At 36.1% G+C, this 18737-nt stretch overlaps 2 protein-coding genes across 2 annotated transcripts in view; one reads left to right on the top strand and one right to left on the bottom strand.

Annotated features, from left to right (window-relative positions):
- Positions 1–1582: 1582 nt before the first annotated feature.
- LOC117094758 lies at positions 1583–5577 on the bottom strand. The gene is made up of 2 exons (XM_033230935.1): positions 5026–5577; positions 1583–3151 (listed from the first exon to the last, which is right to left on the bottom strand). Exons 1-2 carry the CDS (start codon positions 5527–5529, stop codon positions 3104–3106), a joined length of 552 nt encoding a protein of 183 aa, XP_033086826.1. The 5' UTR covers positions 5530–5577; the 3' UTR covers positions 1583–3103.
- The window catches only part of ZNF804A (zinc finger protein 804A), a 343259-nt gene continuing 329788 nt past the window's right edge, over positions 5267–18737 (top strand). The window contains exon 1 of the mRNA XM_033230936.1: positions 5267–5831. Within this exon, the coding sequence (XP_033086827.1) occupies positions 5721–5831 (111 nt within the window). The 5' untranslated portion in view covers positions 5267–5720. The remainder of the gene's footprint in view (positions 5832–18737) is intronic.

The following is an 18737-nucleotide window of genomic DNA, read 5'->3' as shown; positions in this document are numbered from 1 at the left end:
ACCAAATCCTAATCTACTCTCTTGTTTTAATATACATTTTTATATAATAAAACAACTAGAAAATCCTACCTAATCAATGTGTATGAAATTTATTATTTTAATAGGTATGTGAAAGTCTATGAAATATATAATGATATATCATAATTATGATATACACCATAATTTATGCAACTATTTCGTTATTGAAAATCACTTTCTTTGTTTCTAGCTTTTTTATAATTATAAGGTTAAGCTAAGAATGTTACCTTAATATTACATTAAGTGTTCTTGTAAATATCAGTTTATGCTGGTAATTTTACTCTACATAAAAAGTCCCAGGAATGCAATGGCTAGATATAAGATTACATGTAATTTTATTTTTAATAGATATTACAAAATTTCATTCAAAAAAGGGAATAAAACACAGGAATGTAGTTATTGTTCATCTTTTTTTCTTTACTCATAATAATATATCCTAATTTTATTCCTTTTGGTAAATTAATTACATGTTACCCAATTGCATTAATTTATTTGGCAACATATTAGAAATGTAGCTTTGGCTCTCCTATTTGCATTGTCTTGGCATTTATCCGAAGGCTACTTATTAGAATTGAAAAATAAGGGGTAAAAATGCTTGAAAAATATCAATATCATCTAAATATTTTTTACAGCCTAACAAGTGCGCTATCATTCTTTTAAGATGTAAAAAGTTGCATAATTAAATTATTTTGTCTACTTATTAAGGTTGAACCCAGAAAAATTATGAAATTTCTCTCTAATCCTTTTTACATTTGTATCAATTTCCACATTTCCACAATTTCTACAGTTACACCAGCTATTCAAGACACACATCTTCAAGTGGGGAGCTAAGCTGGTATTCTGTTCTGCCAGGCATAATCAACATCAGCTCTAGGCAAGTTGCCAGATAATCAGATAATTAAGCTTGAAAAAACATAAGATAATATCTTGCTTATTCCCTTTCTTTCTAAGGTTAAATAAGTGAAGTTAAGGGAGTCTGAATAATTATTTGTCCAATATTCCAAAGTTGTTTTAGTTGAAGGTGCCTTATAGTGGTTTGGAATAAGGTGTTAATTGTGATAGAGTCTACACAAATACAGGCTTCACACTTCTTTGACTAGAAGATGCCCTTCTGTTATAACATCCTTAAATATGTCTTATAATCAGTGACAATTTATTGATCCTTGTTTTTAACAGGACCATATTTCAACTCAGCTGAATTTGAATACAGAAACAGGGTTATGATCACGGAGCTACTTTTAGGAAATTATTACCTAATAATTACCTTAAAATTTTACCATCACACATAATATAATTACATTATCAGCTTCAGGTAATATCAGTTTTGATATTCAATATATATCCCATGACTAGTATAGATCAGCGTTTCTCACAGTAAATATCATATAGACCTTCTCTTAAATATTTTCTTGAATATACTAAGTTCACTTGAGGCATAATTTTACTTAAATATGTTAACATCAAACTAATTATACAACCCCATATGCTTATAGCTCTTATGTAAACACAAACCAAAAAAAAAAAAAAAAGAAATCAAATGAAAATACAACAGGCAAAATATCCAAATTTCCCATCTTTGTATAATACAACAGATGATGTTGTTTTGCTAAAATCAAATCCTATCTCAAACATGAATTTGTTTATGAGTGTTTGTGTGTCAACACTGATCTCCACATGCCTGAAGTTTACAATGACTATGAGTGCACTATAGTGATGCTGTTCTTCTACCACTTTTTCCAATTTAACTATGTAGCACCTTCATTCATGCAGCATGCCATCGTATCACTTGGCATTAACTGAGAGTGAACAAGCGCATGTTAAATTTTTATTATTCAAAAATAAAAGCAGTAGTGCTGGGCACCAATATGATAATAAACATGAATGTAAACCAAAGTGATAAATAGTGGCAACATTAAGTACAAATTACCCAGTTATATGGTTATACAGATGATAAAAAATGCTTAAGATTATTACAGTAATGAAAAGGAAAATTTTGAATCCCAAAATATACTCAGTGATGACTATGAATACATCCCAGACACATATGAAAAGTAGTGGAATACATATTTGGTTTGTTTGTTATTTCAGGATGACATAAGACTAAAAACTTGATTCACAAAAGCTCAGGTAAGGCAGAGTTATTGGAACCCAGAAGTCAATCTAATTTGTGGGGATTTTTCAATTGAGTGTTGGAAAGTTATTCAGACATAGTAAAAGCATCCAAAGATTTTTATGACAGGAAGTAGGGAGTCCAGTGGAAAGGCATGTGGAGGTAGTAACATATAGTAGGTAAACTCAGGAAAGATTTACCTATTCCTGGAAGAACTGGACTGAATGAATCAGGGATTTAGAACCCAGAGGTCTAGCCACTGGTCTAGGAGAGGAGCAAGACCTTGGTTTCATATGTCAAGGTGACAACACTGTCCTGAAATTTTGTGTGAGCCAGAAGCAGATGAGGAACAATGCTGAGCAGAAATCTATTATCCAAATTTGAGTTAAGCAAAGCAAGACAAGTGGGATAAATCAGTATAAGAGGAAAACTTAATCTTGATTTGAATTTCAGTTGTAGAGGGCGAATTGAAGGGGCAATTGCAGTTGTAGAAAGGGTGAAATTGAAATTGTAGCAAAATGAACTGCAATTTTTTAGACTAATGACACTTCATTTACATTTTTAATTATAAATTGTTGGGCTAGAAAGTTGCCAATTGAACAAATAATCTATAATTATTCCATAAAATATTTGAAATATTTTCTAAACAAGAAATGATTCTGCACATTTATAATAAGCAGGTATATATTTAACCTCATACATTAAACCTATTGTCCAAATTATTGAGAGAAAAAATTTTATTTTTTAAATTAGGGTGACTTGGTTCCACAGAAACAATTCATTCCAAAATCGTTACTGGTAGTCTTGCAAAATAAAAATTGATTTAAATAATAGGAATAATAGGAAGGATATAACAAGTGCTTGCAACACAATGGCAAAGTTAAAGATACACTGATACATACATATATTCAAACTTTGCCACTAGAAGCACAGTGTGACAGTCCACGTAGATGATATTCTGTTCCATGGGACAAGTCATATATCTGTGTTTCCCGTTTCCTGAACTGGATATTGAGCTTTATCCTGCAGACGAAAATTTAAGAATTTCATTAGAAGTATTTTGATAGAAAAATATTGCAAAAAACCTCCTAAATTACATTATTATAAATTTAAAAAATACCCTACATCATCTGGTCTTTTCATATATGGTGCTTCTTCTACTTCCCTACAAGCTTTCTCAGTATAGATTATTAATACAAAAAACGTTATCTTCTTTCTAATAACTAACTGCAAGTTTACAAATCTTCAAAAGACATACTAGAAATCATACAGGTTACTAGTTCTTTCCGAAGTTGACGTGTGCAGAGAATGCCTGCATTTTCAAAATATAAACACAAAACAATATTTTTACAGTAGTTGGAAATTGATTTAATTTCCATGCAATATTTAGTGTAGATCAATTAAATGTTTTTCCTCTGATAGAACTGTGTTCATACTGAATTCTAACAAATTATTGGGTGATCTGCTCCACAGAGTATAGAAGTTTTGTAAATTCTCGCTTTCTCCCGAGACTTGCAGACTCCCCCAAGTGGATATCTGAGAAATTTAGCCAAGTGCCTCCAAATAACTCTGACACTTCATAATGAGCTTTGATCAAACCATACCAATTTTTTTCCCCTTTGTTTGAACTGAAGCATAATACAGGAAGAATGACTATGTGAATGTGGTACTTCCCCTTTCTACCATCTATAAGTTATAATTTACTCACACTACTATTGACTCTCTTCTCTTTTTTCCCTCTTTCAAAAAGTGAAATCAAACTGTCAGATTTATTTAAGGAGCTTATTATGGATTGCAGGGCCACTGCTACATAAAATCCTACATATGAGACACACAAAATGAAATGTATTGCAATCTCGATTCCCAAATAAACAAGATAAACACAGTTTATATCAAAGTGCAGTTTGTTCTGACATGGGGCATCAGAATGTCTGGAAGCTGCTTTAACCAATTAAGCCTTTCAAGGCAAAGTAAAAATAAAGCCTTCAGTAAATCCATTGAAGGCACCATCTCCCAGCCTCCCACTGCCTGTTAACCGATCTTTTAAAGTGTCGATTAATGAGTCGCATATATACCTGATGGGATGCTCTCACTCCACCACCTCAGAGGGGTTAAACTTACACAAAGAGAGAATCAACTGGGTGGGAGGCAGGGTGGGAGGGCACAGCCGGGCTGATGGCTGCCTTGGACCCTTGAAAACCAACCAGAAAGTCTGTCTCCAGGGAACGCAGTAGACCCGGTTCCCTACTTTCCGTGACAAACCCATTAGTTCGTGTGCAGGAGATTTTTCCATTCAGGTCGTTTCTAGGGCGAACGCTTTTGTTCGCTACCACTCTGTAGTGCGAGAGGAACTAGAGAGACATGCAAAGCAAGCTCGAGGCAGCAGCGTCTTTGCCGCAAAGCATCCCTTTCCCCTCAGCTTTAGCAATTTAGGAAGAACTGAGGTTCTCAGGGGAGGTGGGGTGAGGGGAATGCCAGGAGGAGGGACACATAAATCAGGAGTCCCTGCTTTTACCCTCTACCCACTTGCACTCGCAACGCCACAACTACCCTCCCCCGAAACTATCATCAACACAAGCACTTACGGTATCTACAAATGTGTGGTAGCAGGGGTGGGTGGGGGGCACATTTTCTTTCCTCGCCTTTCCCTAAGACTGAACAGGGTACCAGCCTCCATACCAAAAACACATTAAATAAGAAAATCAAATAAACCAAACCCAGTGAATAGCAATTATCTTGAGAAAGAAGCCCCTGCTGGCACCGGCCTGGATTCGCTGCAGTCGGAAGCGGGTGGCTTTCGGTATTGAATTATTAATTTATTTATCCCCCTCGCCCCCACCCCCACGCCGACTGCCAGGCAAGAAATCGCGGCCTCTTCGCTTCCTCTCCGCCCCCACCTTCCAGGAGTCTCCCACTTGGCGGTGGCCGTCGCGTCCCCGGCCCTCTGCGGCAGTGGCGCCGCGCGGGGCGCTCCCACTCGCGCTCGGGCTGGCGCGGCCGCGGGTCCCGGCGGCGGGGTGGGCGGGGGAGGCAGCGGGTGACAGATGTACTCCTCTGACAGCTCTCAGTATCAGCCCAGTGGCTCCCTGCCATTGGCTCAGTGCAATGGACCGGCAACGCCGCTCACTATAATAACACTCATGCCTGCCAGCAGCAGCAACTCGGAGTGCAGGCGCCGAGCGCGGGGGATGCTGCCGCCGCCGCCACTCCTGCTGCCGCGCAGGCGGCTCCCGCAGCCCCGCTCCGCCCGGCCGCCGCGCGGGCACTGACTCCTGCCCGGCTCCGTTTCGCCGGCCCGGCCCCCTCCTAGCCTGGAATCCTCCCGCGGGGCTCGTTGTCCCGACGCGAATTAGAAGAGAAACACAGAGGAGCGAGAGACTGAGGGAGAGCGCGGCGAGCATGCGGAGGCGGGAGAGCCTCGGCGCGCACCACAGAGGGGTGCAGTGAGCCGGTCTCCAGAGGACGTGCCGGGGGCTGCTGCGTGCCCTCGTGGCGGGTCCCCAGCCTACCCTCGCCAGCCCCGGCGCGCTGCGGCTGTGGGCGCGGGGTGCGTGGAAGCAGCGGCTGCGGCGGAGGAGGCGGTGGCTGCCCCATGGAGTGTTACTACATTGTCATCAGCTCCACGCATCTCAGCAACGGACACTTTCGCAACATCAAGGGAGTTTTCCGGGGCCCTCTCAGCAAGAACGGGAACAAAACTCTGGTAATCGCTTCTGTTTTCCTCTCTCTCTCTCATTTTTAAGAGGGCATTTGGATGATTGAGTTTTTGGAGGTGTTGAGATTCAATTTGGTTTATAATTTACTCATTTATTTATCTGGTGGGCGTGGGGTGAGAATTGTGTGTAGAAAAAGGAAGGGGTCTTAGGGAAGCTGTGATCCATGGCTTTCGTTGACACTTCCACAATGCTCTGGACTCTCTCACCTCACTCCATGACGCTGAAGATTACCACAGTCTCTCCTTATTTGAAGCAAATGTGTCAACAGGACCTGTTTTAAAAGAAAAGAAAAGAACTCTAACCCCAAGTTACCCCATAACCTCTTTTGTTTGGCTTAGGAGCCTGAAGGTGAATGAGGATGTGGTTGTCTCTGATGGAGGCGGGGAACCATGTGGCTGGTCACAAGGAGGAAGTGGCGGGATTGAGTGATGGTCTGAGAAAGAGTTTGTATTCCAGCTCTTTTCTGAAGGACTGACAGCAAACTTCTCTAGTGAGAAGTTGTCAGTGCTAAGCTTAAGAGAGTGACTCCAGAACCTTATGCTATCCACTTTCAGCTATTTTCTGTAAAGTGGTGGTGGATATGTGTGAAGCACTATCACTATGTCACCATTAGAGCCACTAGGGAAAACGTGAGGCAAATAGAGCCCATGCAGTTGCTGGAAGGTTCTCACTGGATCACAGAGCTTCATTTTTCAGGATCTTAGTCGGAAGAGCACTCCTGATTGGTGGGAGAAGATGTGCTGAGCATTGAGATATTGCAGGATGATAGCTCCTACTTCTCATCCAAATCCCCCTTTAGCTATAAAACCTCCCTGTAGAACTGACTTTCATATATTGGTATGTTTGGAGAAGTATACACCTCCGTAAAGTAAAAAAGGAAGTAGAATAAAGGCTCATTAGGCTTAGTACTTCAAAGAGTAAAGACAAAGTGAGGTGGCAATATACAAATGTATGATTCACTGAAGTCCGTGTTTATTAGCAAGCAGGCTCCCTTCTCCTTTCTTACACAATGGTAACTTAGCCTGAATGAGGAGAGTAGAAGTTAAAGGACAGACTCAAATAGTCCAAAAGTAAATATAGTATTCTTGATCGAATTTTCTTTTTGTATTTTAAAATATGTTTCTTTATGAATACAGAAAATATGCTGCGATGTGTTTTCCAAGAATGAAAAGTTCTCATCTAAAGTTTTACGTAAATTCTTGATGCATTTAATTTCATTCTTTTTACTTTGAATCTCTTGGCTATTTGCTTTCAGTCTACTTAAAACTCTCAAAAGCAGGACTAGTTTGTTGCCTTTATTGTTGTTGTGGATGTGGTTGTTGGTTGTCGTTGACCAAAGCAAGTGAAAATACTCTTCTGCAGTCTTCTTTAGTAGAGTACCAGAAAGAGCAGTAGCCAAAGGCTAAAGGAATTGTTAAAATTGTTCTGGCCCCACTTAGAGAAGTCAATTACGTAGGAACGTAAAATTTTGGGGAAAAAACTTTAAGTTTGAAGAAAGTACACACTGTTTTTTCAATTAAATTTCACTTAGGGTAAAAGGCAAACTTAATGCACAAGTTTCATTTCCATACTTACAACAATGGTGTAGGTGATAACCTCACAGTGGGGTTTATAGAAAAAAAAGTTATTTGCCCTAACTCAACTTGTTAGAATTCTATAGGTCTTGATTCGCAAGGTAATCTTAGGTTCTAACAATGGTTGAATTTGCTTATGCTGATGTGTTTGTTGTGTGTTTGGAGTTGGTTCATTCTTTATGACTTGTATTTACAAAAGGTAGGTTAAAGTCTAGATTTGCCATTGTAACCTTGTGAGTAAATTGGGTTCTAAAAAACAGCTATCTAAATGAGATGAATAAACCTAAATATAGACAAACATCAGAAGAACAAAGATAAAAAGGCTTTGAAATAACTCCATAATTACCTTAGTTATCATGAAAGAGACTTTAGGCACTTCTGAGCTAGTCTTTCCAGAAGATTTTTAAAACTGCCCAAGTTTGTATTTCCTGTGTATGAGATTTGCACTGACTGAAAAGAAGTAAATTTTCATATATGATGTGAATATATTTGAAACTACTTCTTTACAATATAATACATTAATCTATTATATGTACTTTCTAGAGGTCTTCTCATGAGTGTAATTATGGAAAATGATGAGATTTATGCCTGTCTTTAAGTATAACAGAAAAGATTCTAGATCTATTCATAAATGAATGATTTTAATTTTAAAAAGAACTGTCTATACTTACCCCAAAATGATTCTTTATAGCACAGAGGATGCTGTGAGCACTTACATATATGCTAAAACATACTGTCACTTAAAAATAGGAAACTGGATCTGAAACTTCTGAGAATTAGCAACTTCAATGAGAAATACAAACATCATCTTAAAAGGTATATATGCCACATTTATAAATTTTCAAGTAAGAATTTATGCTTATCATGGTTCTACAGCTTTATTTTTTATTTTTTAAATTGACAGATAAACTTATTTGTGTTTATTGTGTACAGTGATTTTAATCCCAGTTTTATGGAGTAATAATTATGATATCTTTCCTACTTCATTTTATATTTTATTGTAATACATTTGAATTTTGCCATTAGAAATCATCACATTTTTGTATTTTGAATTGTGTACCAAGTTCTAAGGATTTTGTTAGTATGGCAAATGTTTATTTCTTACTTCGGGGAAGTGCAACCTTAAACATAAAATTACTCAGCGAAAAGGTACTTTGATTTCTCCAAGACCTTTTAGTTACTTTCTATCAATAGAACTTAATGGCTATCTGAGAAATTTTTAAATTCAAATTTAAAAAATAATCTTATAATCTCTGAAAAATCACAGGATTAATTTAAGATAGCCTGTAACTGTTAATACAGTCTTCTTTTATGAGCTAGATGTTACTTACAAAACAACCAGGGTACTTCATATTTTATTGCCATGATTAATTGCTTTAATCCTAAATCCAGAATGTAATCCTGCCATTCATATTGAGAAGATAGTCAAAATATATAGTCCCTTCTCTAGGTCATATCATATCACGCAAACATAGAATTTTGGAAAATAACAATGTTCTTGAAGACTAAGCCTCTTGTTAATGTTGACCCTATTTATGAGCTTTTAAATATATTCCTTTTGCCAATTATAATGAAAAATATATGATTTTTCTTTTTACAATGTCTTACAAGTAAAAAGAAAAGTCAATCTGTTTATCATGATTTCTGTTAAAAACTGTAACATATCTGTGATATAGCTTTAATTTCATGGAACAAGAAGTAAGTGAATATTTCATAGTTCTCCAGAATATTTCTGGATAAGTTATGAGCTTAACAGAAATGAATGAAGTTTATCTTCCATCTAATCTCATTCTTTTTATTTAGATTTTCCCAATTAACCATTGCGTAAGCAATTGTTTACTGAATAAAGACATTTAGGTACATCTTTTTTGCGATTGATTTACAAAGTTTATTTGTCTTAATTATATAGTTAAATAAATACAGAATATTTCTGTATATTACATATTTAACATGGAATTTAAATATTCCTTTAATCACTTTAATATGTAATTTGGGATTTGTCTTGGGAAACTTGGAAATCATTACTAATTTGTTCATTACATTCTGTTAGTTGGTCAGCATTTTAGTATCTTATAATAACATTATATCTATTTCACTGACTATAGAATTCAAAAGAATCAGTGGTGGTTTTGAGGTCATACAGTGAGTCAATATTATCAAGCAGATTTCCTGACTCCAGACATATTTCCTTTATAATTTATATGCCAAATTATGGAATCTCTAGGGATCATGATGATAATATGACTAAGAGATGGTATTGTGTTATCTGTTTGGTTGAAGGCATTTTATTTTTCCAATTATCTCCAGATATGGATAAATAGTGCCAGAGTCATAGAATAATTTGTTTAAATTTGTTTTACTACTCATCCGCCATATGCAAATATCACTCATTTCTGTCGGGCCTAAAGGCCTTCTTTCTATAGGCTGCCCTCCATTTCTAATATATGAAATACTACATTCGACAAGAAAAGAAATGTTAATTTACTAATTGGTTCACAAAATATTTGTTATTTAGTTCATTCAAATTTATTGCGGTGCCTCAATTACAAAGCACTGTTCTAGGCACCATAGGCTCTGTATTATGCACTAAATAATACATGCTAAGAAGCATTTTGGGCTGCTCTTGCTCATTTTGAATCTGTTGAAAAAATATTCACATCTTTTGACATGTTTGTAGGTTTCTTGTCACTCAGGACATTGTGATGTGTGTTAATTTTGAAAAACCTGAAAAAATTGTTATTTCCCTTGTGTATGTAGGAACTCACTAAAATTAGGCAGGCTTTTGAAACACTATTTGGCCTTTTGTTTTAGTTTTCATTATTGAATATAACTTACTTTTCATATAATTCCCTTGAACATTTTCTAAATCTCTTGAAAAATGTAATTTAAAAGAGTTCTCATCGAAACCCATTTAGGTGACACTTTAAGGGTATGCATGTAAGACTGAAGAGATCAACTGGTGAATAGGTGCTGTTGGAAAAGTTATTATTTTTTAGGTTAGTGTCCTCAAGAGAGCTCAGGTGTGAGGGTGGATTAGGGTGAGATCTTAATATATCTTCAGACTTTCCCACTTTATAAACTTCTTCACACAAAGAGTCCAATTATATATTCTTCCAAATTTCATTTAAACACTTATGTATTCAATATTAAAGACCATCTTTTGTCTCAATTTTCTGAACTTAAGGTGTCATATATTCTTGCTCTGTTGGTTTTGAATTCTAGTGAAACTTTTACTACATATCCTTTTTCAGAACACATTATTCTAGTAAGGAAAATAACTGATATTTGAATTATTGTTATAACGCAAACATGCAAGCACTATTTTAAGGCAAATGTCAAATAATATTCATGATTACCACACACTTTTGTTAATTCATTAAATACTGAGTTATTTTAGATAACTGAAATTTGAATAGCGACGTAATGTCTTGACTTCTCACTTCTGCACCAATAGTTTCAGGTTATCGATGACTGCAATTACATTTTGAATGAAAATACAGATCAGCGAGAATTTCAGGGATGACCTAGTCCAGAGGTTTAATGAAGTTATATTCAGGGCCAAATTCAGGCTGCCAAATTAGTTTGTTCAGTACGCACAGTGTTTTAAAATACTTGGATTGAAATGCAGTTGGAAGAAGACGCTTCTCCATTTTCCACTGTCTACACTACATTCTGTTGCTATGTAGGCTATTCACTTACTTACATTACTTTCCTGACCATTGAAGGCACTTCAGTTTTCCATACCTTGCTTAGTTCAAGGACCAAAGTTTACCTATGTGAAGACAGAAGTATTTCTGTCGTTATATTTTCTTCTATAGTAACTGTTTGGCATACATTGGTTGAAGTGAATTAACGGTATTCTCCAGGTCAAATATCTAGGATCTCTATCATAATAAGAAATATACAAGGATTTCAGAGTGATCAATTTTTGCATTTTAAAATTGCAAACTTTTACTTAGGCTACTGGTATTTTTGGTATTTTGCTGTTGTTTTTGACCTCAAAACATTAATTTAGAATTTAATTTTATTCTTTAATATATACTTAAGTAAACATGTTACATTTATATACCATATTTGTGAAGTGGTTTATTAAAAGTATTATACATAGTGTAAATCATATGTAAATAATTGTGCTAATGATACAGCATTGAAATAATTTCCTATCGTGCCCATTTAACTGAGATAGTACTGTTGAAGGGACTTGCTGTTAGGAGTTTGAGTAATCCTTTTGAAAAAAGATAGCAGTTATAATCTATGGTGTACTGCAACAAAAATTTATGAAGAAATTACTTATATCTGTTTAACACATTTTTATATTGCTAACCACAATAATAAATATAATTATGTTAGTTCCTCTTTCTGAAAATTTTAACCTAAACCATATGATCTGTTTTATCTCATTCTAAATTATCTACTGTATCTGAAAAAATGTTACAATACATAGTAGGCCCTTCATATCTGTGGATTCTCATTCATGGATTCAACCACTGTGGATACTTTGAGTATCTAAAATACTGAAAAAAGACAAAAGCACACTGTATTTGTACTTAACATGTACAAACTTTTTTTTCTTGCCATTATTCCCTAAATAATACAATATAACAACAGTTTACATAGCATTTACATTTTACTGGGCATTAGAAATAATCTAATCTCCAGATAATTTAAAGAATAAGGGATAATGTGCATAGACTATATGTAAATACTATACCATTTATGTAAGGGACTTGAGAATCTGTGGATTTTGATATATATCCTAGGGGGATCTTAGAACCACTTCCCCATGGATATGCAGAGATAACTGTATACTGTATTATGATAGTGTCTTCAAGTAGCAATGATTCATTACTTTTATAAATGTATTACAGTACACTTCCTATTACAGTATAAGATTAAGAGGAGTAATAAATAATTAAAATTCAGTCGTGGTTGTCAAAGTAAACAAAGTCCATTACCTGAGGTATTACTCTGAATTCTTTCATAATGGTTTGGCACCACTAGAAGAAAGTTACATACTTTTCTACATGTAAGTACATTTAATATACTGACTGTTTATGATGTCAATACTGTGTTCAAATTATAAGAAAACATTTTTTCTTAAATAGTATTCGAAAAATTACGTTTATTAAACATGATGGCTAGTTTTATGTGTCACCTAGAATAGTAGCGTATTGGTCCATTCTCACACTGCTATAAAGATAGTACCCGAGACCAGGTAATTTATAAAAGAAAGAGGTTTCATTGACTCACATTTCCACATGCCTGGGGAGGCCTCAGAAAACTTACAGTCGTGGTGGATGGTGAGGGAGAAGCAAGGACCTTCTTCCCTTGGTGGCAGGAGAGAGAAGCGCAAGCAGGGGAAATGCCAAACGCTTATAAAATTATCAGTTCTAGTGAGAGCTCACTTATTATCATGAGAACAGCACAGGGGAAACTGCCCCTATGATCCAGTCACTTCCCTCCCTCAACACCTGGGGATTACAATTCAAGATGAGATTTGGGTGGGGACACAGAGCCAAGTTATATCACATAGCCAGTTATTTAATCAAATTCTAATGTAGGTATTGCTGTGAAGGTATTTTGTAGATACACTTAATGTCTACAACCAGTTGACACTTTAAGTAAAGGAGATTACTCTTGATGATGTGGTTTGGCCTGATAACCAGTTGAAAAATCTAAGAGCAAAAACTGAGGTTTTCTGGAGAAGAAATTCTACCTGAAAACTTCCGTAGCAACTCCTACCTGAGTTTTCAGCCTGCAGCCACTGCCTTCACATTTAAGATTTACCAGCTCCTACAATCACTGAGTCAGTTTGTTAAAATAAATCATATGTGCATCTACACACACACACACACACATATCATATCATATTGTTTTTATGTGTCTGGAGAACCTTAACCCTTAACTGACACAGTGAAAATCAGTTTATAATGTTTCTTTTATAATGAGCTAACTAAATGTTTGAAATGTAAATCCCATTTGAATTTAATAGGAAATAGATGCATTAATGTTGATAATTATATAGGTTTAAAATTGATAGACCTGATTGTGGAATTTTTCTGCTATTTTATATAAAGGTTTACAATAACTTTATCTGAAGTATTTGCCTGGATTACAATTTCTCTCTCTCAATCAATACACCTCAAGCATCTAAAACAACCTCTATGTAAAATGGAGTTATTCTTATCTGTTCAACCCCAACAGCTTACCACAAATGTTTATTGTACTTGAAGAAAGTCAGTCTCTTTCTAAATTAGATAAAATATTGTATTAGTCTATTCTCATGCTGCTATAAGGACATAACTGAGACTGGGTAATTATAAAGGAAAAAGGTTTAATTGACTCACAGTTCTGCATGTCTTCGGAGGCCTCAGGAAACTTACAATCACAGCAGGAGGGGAAGCAAACACACCCTTCTTCACATGGTGGTGGGAAGGAGAAGTGCCGAGCAAAGGGAGAGAAAAGCCACTTATAAAACCATCAGATCTCATGAGAAATCACCATCGTGAGAACAGCATGAGGGTAACTGCCCCTATGATTCAGTTTCCTCCCACCAGGTCCCCTCCCGCTCCACCCCCATGACATGTGGTGATTATGGGAACTACAATTCAAGATGAGATTTGGGTAGGGATACAGCCAAACAATATCAAATATCTTTTAAAGTTAATTTCAAAAGTTTATAATTTGTTAGCCTGAATTTAAGCAAATGAGCTTTAAATTGAGGTTATGTAAAATGAAGGACGTTCATTTTACAAAACAAAAATTTCTTCATGAAATGTACAAAATATGTACAGAGTTATATCAATGTCCACCAGCCAGAGATACCACAACACAACGCTAGTTGAATCACGTTAGGAACATTGGTATTTGTTGAAACAAGGTTAACTGCACACCGTGGAGAACCTTGATGCATCTCTTGAAGAGAGTATAAGGGGTAGTTCTTTAGGATGTGGAATTGTGCGAGGTGTATTTTCTGGAGAGTTTACTAAAACATTTTAAAATTCTGGATTGGATACTGTGATAAATAAAAGACAATTCTATATTGGGTATCTTAGGACTTTCTATCTAGGAGCAAAGAGAAACAAAGTGGGGTGGGCTGTAATTGGTGGAAAAGAAACTTTCCTCATAATGACTGGCAGAGGGAGATGCTGGGTAACAAAAACAGTGTTTTTGGTAATGTATGTGCTCAAATGTGATTGTGGAGTGGACTTGTTATTATTAAGCTTCATCACAGTCATAGAGTGACCTTGTTTGATATTAATGTATCATGAAACTCTTTATATTTGACAAGAGAATACTATGCCTCACTCTTAGATCCAGACAAGCTCCTACCCATCAGTTCTTGAGAGCTGCTTTTTCCTTTCTCAGATATGACTATGAGATAGATGGTTGCAAAAAGGAGGGAGGATAAGATAAGATTATTTCAGGGACATGATAAGAGAGATTATTTCAGGGACATGAGATCCAAAGCTGAGAACTTTTAGGAATGAGGTAGGTGTCAAGATGGAGCAAAGAGGGCTTGTGCCACTTATTACCACACTAGTATAAGGAATTTGGAGATAAAACATCCACCTCTGGAGACAGATACAGGGCAAATAGTGTTTTCGGGAGAAACAGGCTTCACTTAAAACCAAAAAAAAAAAAAAAAAAGAAGTTTAACTTCAGTGAAAAGTTTGAATCTACAGAATTTTTTTGATAACAGACACTTATGAATTCAAGTAAAACATAGTCCAAGAGTTTTAGAATACGTAGAAATATAGACATTTGTGTCAGAAAAGAGGATGTAACCTAGCCATATGGAGAATAAAGTTCAGGTAATGAGGAAGAATTTGGGAGTTCTTGAACAATGTCACTGGAGACACAGAGTAGGATAAAATTGGTTCTGACAATCATACTATTGGTAGTAGCAGCAGTGGAGTGGTGGAGGGAAACAGGTAGGACTGTATGGGCAGCACTCAGAATTTTGGGACTCACCATTGACTACTGCTGTGACTCTGAATTATGCATGACCCTTTCTCTGAGCTTCAGAGTTCTCTCCTGACTCCTACGGAAGTGTTCTGACAGAGGGGCGTGGTTACTCCTAGTGCACAGACTTTCTCCCAGATTTGACCACAAGGAGTTAAAATTATTAACAATTCAAAAATTAACTCTCTGCCTTTGATTGAGCTTCCATAACAAATTAATATAGACTAGGTGGCTTAAACAACAAATACTTATTTCTCTTAATTCTGGAGTCTGGGAAGTCCTAGATCAAGTTCCTAGCTGATTCCATGTCTGGCGAGGACCTACTTCCTGGTTTGCATGTGGCTGTCTTCTCATAGCATTCTCACATGATGGAGGACAGAGAGGGAGATTAGTTTTTGTGTCTCTTCTTATGAGGGAAGTAATCACACACACGAAGGTTCCACCCTTATGACCCAATGATCTCCCAAAGGCTTCATCTTCTAATACCATCACATTGGGAGTTAGAATTTCAGCATATGCATTTTGGGGGATACAGAAGTCCCATTCATAGCACCCATCCATATTGTCTTGTTTGTGCCCCTCAGACAGGAAACACCTAAAAATGAAAAGTAGAGGGTTATGGTTTGAATATGTCCCCCAGAAGCTCATGTTTTGAAAAAACTTCGTCCCCACTGAAGCAGTGTTGATAGGTGGGACATTTGGGAGATGATTGGGTCATAAGGGCTCTGCCCTCATGAATGAAGTAATTCGTTCATAGGTTGATAGACTAATGGTCTGTCTGGGGGAGGGGGGTGCTTGTTATTTTAAAAAAATGGATCTGTTATAAAAATCAATTTGGCTGTTGCTCGTAAGTCCACTTGTAATGTGATGCCCTGTGCTGCCTCTGGACTCTGCAGAGAGCTCCCGCCAGTAAGAAGCTTGTCTCCAGATGCAGTCCAAACCTTTACCTTTGATGTTCCAGCCTTGACAACTGTAAAAAACAACTTTTTAAATGTATTGTCCAGTCTCAAGTATTCTTTTATAGCAACAGAAAACAGACTAAGACATCAGAGTGAGTAAGTTTTGTTGCAAAGACTTTAGAAAAAGCCTGAAACTCTGGGAATTGCCAAAGAGTTTTAGATTGGTTATGGAAAGCAGGATATTTGAAGTCAGTTAGTTAATAGGAAGGAAGTGAGACTAGTTGCAGAAAAGGAATGGGTTTAATGAGAAGTGTGTAGTGATTTTTTTTTTTTACAAATGGTCGAGAACAAAAACATGGAATTATATGTAGATTCTGTCTTTGTTTAGTAAAAATGTCTCAAGTGGCATAATCTAGTGACCCCCAAGAAAGCATCAATGGAAACTCTGTAAAATTACATTTGTGTTACCTCCTTCAAAAGATTATATTAGCAAAATACCACTCCTTGGTGAAGACACTCAATGTCTGTACATTTATAGTTGAGAAGAAAATGACTGCTTTTACTCCAGAATTGTGTTCTTGCACCCAGTTTAGCAAGAAAGTCTACTACAACCAGTCACTTGTGTTATGACCTGGGTAAAGTTCACCTCTCTCCCTGTCAGTTATGTTATCTTTAGATAAAGGATATGATAATAAAATTAACTATGTATGGATTTACATAATTTGGACGCTATTACTATTGAACCATGTCCACATTTCCTTATTTTCTCAATGTCTTAGTCTGTTTGAGCTGTTATAAGAAAATACCACTGATTGACTGGCTTACATACAACAGAAATGTATTTCTCACAGTTCTAGAGGCTGGGAATTCCAAGATTAAGGTACCAATTTTGTATCTGGTGAGAGCTTACTTCATCATAGTCAGACTTCTTCCTATATTGGGGAAGTGGGCAAAGGAATTCTCTAGGCCTCTTTTATAAGGGCACTAATCTGTTATGAGGGTGGGGTTCTCATGACCTAATTACCTTCCAAAGTCCACATCTCTGATGCCGTCACATTGGGGCTTAGAATTTCAACATATACTTTTTTGGGGGGTGGCGGCAAACATTTAGAACATTGCTCTTAGCTTACCTGTGGCATTTCTTAGATATTAATGCATATCCCAAGAATGCATAAAATCTTAAATATGTGCTGAGCCCTAAATATTTTAGATTATGAAGACATGAAAACCATAAGGAAACCCTCAGATATCTGTCATTGCCGTGACTCATAAAGTTCATGGAACAATGGGAAACTTGTTTTTTTGGGAAGCTTAGAAATTCTTTTAATTCTCTTCAATAATAATTTTCATAGCTATGATTCTCTTGCAATGTCTTCTAAGATTACTGAAGTTCTGATGCTACAAAATTAATATTTACACTAGGGTGCGACATAACATTTCCTCTTCTTTTTGAAAAGACAGGTATGGTAATCAACCATAGATTAATAACATTGTCAAATATACTTATCACAATTTTATTAGGAAAGAGTCACTTTAAATTTTATTAGCCAGAAAATCAATATAAGAAGGCAACATGGGGGTGATGTGTTTGCTGTGTACTTTATTTGAATACTTCACCTAGTGATTATTTTTGGCCATTATCTATTTCAGTCACATGTGATACATGGAGAAGATATTACTGACATAGAGTTGATGACCAATTGTATCTTTCTTAGATGTCACTCTTGACTGTAAAAGTATCAGTCTTCCTGTTGAAATGATGTTTTTAGGGTTTTTTTTAGTTTCTTAAACCTTTTATGATTCTTAATACCTAATTTGCTTTAATGTCATAGCTAATTAATCATTAAATTTGATTGAAATGTTCATGGAGTACATTATTAACCAAAATAAAGGTCGACTGTGATGATAGTTACTTGCTGAAAGAATATCTAAAATATGAAATAATATGTGAACCTTTGAAAACTATTTCTTATTTTCATGATTGCCATAAATGATATCATATAAATAGAAAAAAAGTTGAAAAATACCTGAGATCCAAATTTTCAAACTTTATTGAAATTTAATGGAATTTTCTACATAACAATTGGTATTATATTCTAGGGAGAGAGTACAGATTGTATAAAATTATACAAACTTTTCTGTTTGTATTACCAATCACTGGGAAATTATTGGTTCAACATGAAAGATGTAATTTTTTTTTTTTTTTTTTTGAGACAGAGTCTTGCTCTTGTCGCCCAGGCTGGTGTGCAGTGGTGTGATCTTGGCTCACTACAACCTCTGCCTCTGGGTTTGAGCAGTTCTCCTGCCTCAGCTAAGTAGCTGGGATTACAGACTCCCACCACCAAGCCCAGCTAAGTTTTGTATTTTTAGTAGAGACAGGGTTTCTCCATGTTGGTCAGGCTGGTCTTGAACTCCTGACCTCAGGTGATCTGCCCACCTCAGCCTCCCAAAGGAT

The sequence above is a fragment of the Trachypithecus francoisi genome, unplaced genomic scaffold (genome assembly GCF_009764315.1).
Source record: "Trachypithecus francoisi isolate TF-2019V2 unplaced genomic scaffold, Tfra_2.0 Lachesis_group13, whole genome shotgun sequence".
NCBI lineage: Eukaryota > Metazoa > Chordata > Mammalia > Primates > Cercopithecidae > Trachypithecus > Trachypithecus francoisi.
This window is presented reverse-complemented; position numbering and strand designations above follow the sequence as displayed.

Bases quoted from the DNA above. Each gene is read 5' to 3' on its own strand.
- LOC117094758 (XM_033230935.1), bottom strand. From the start codon at position 5,529: ATGCTCGCCGCGCTCTCCCTCAGTCTCTCGCTCCTCTGTGTTTCTCTT. The intron at 3,152-5,025 runs GTGGGGGCGGAG...TTTCGTCTGCAG, and splicing joins AAGTGGGAGACTCCTGGAAG to GATAAAGCTCAATATCCAGT.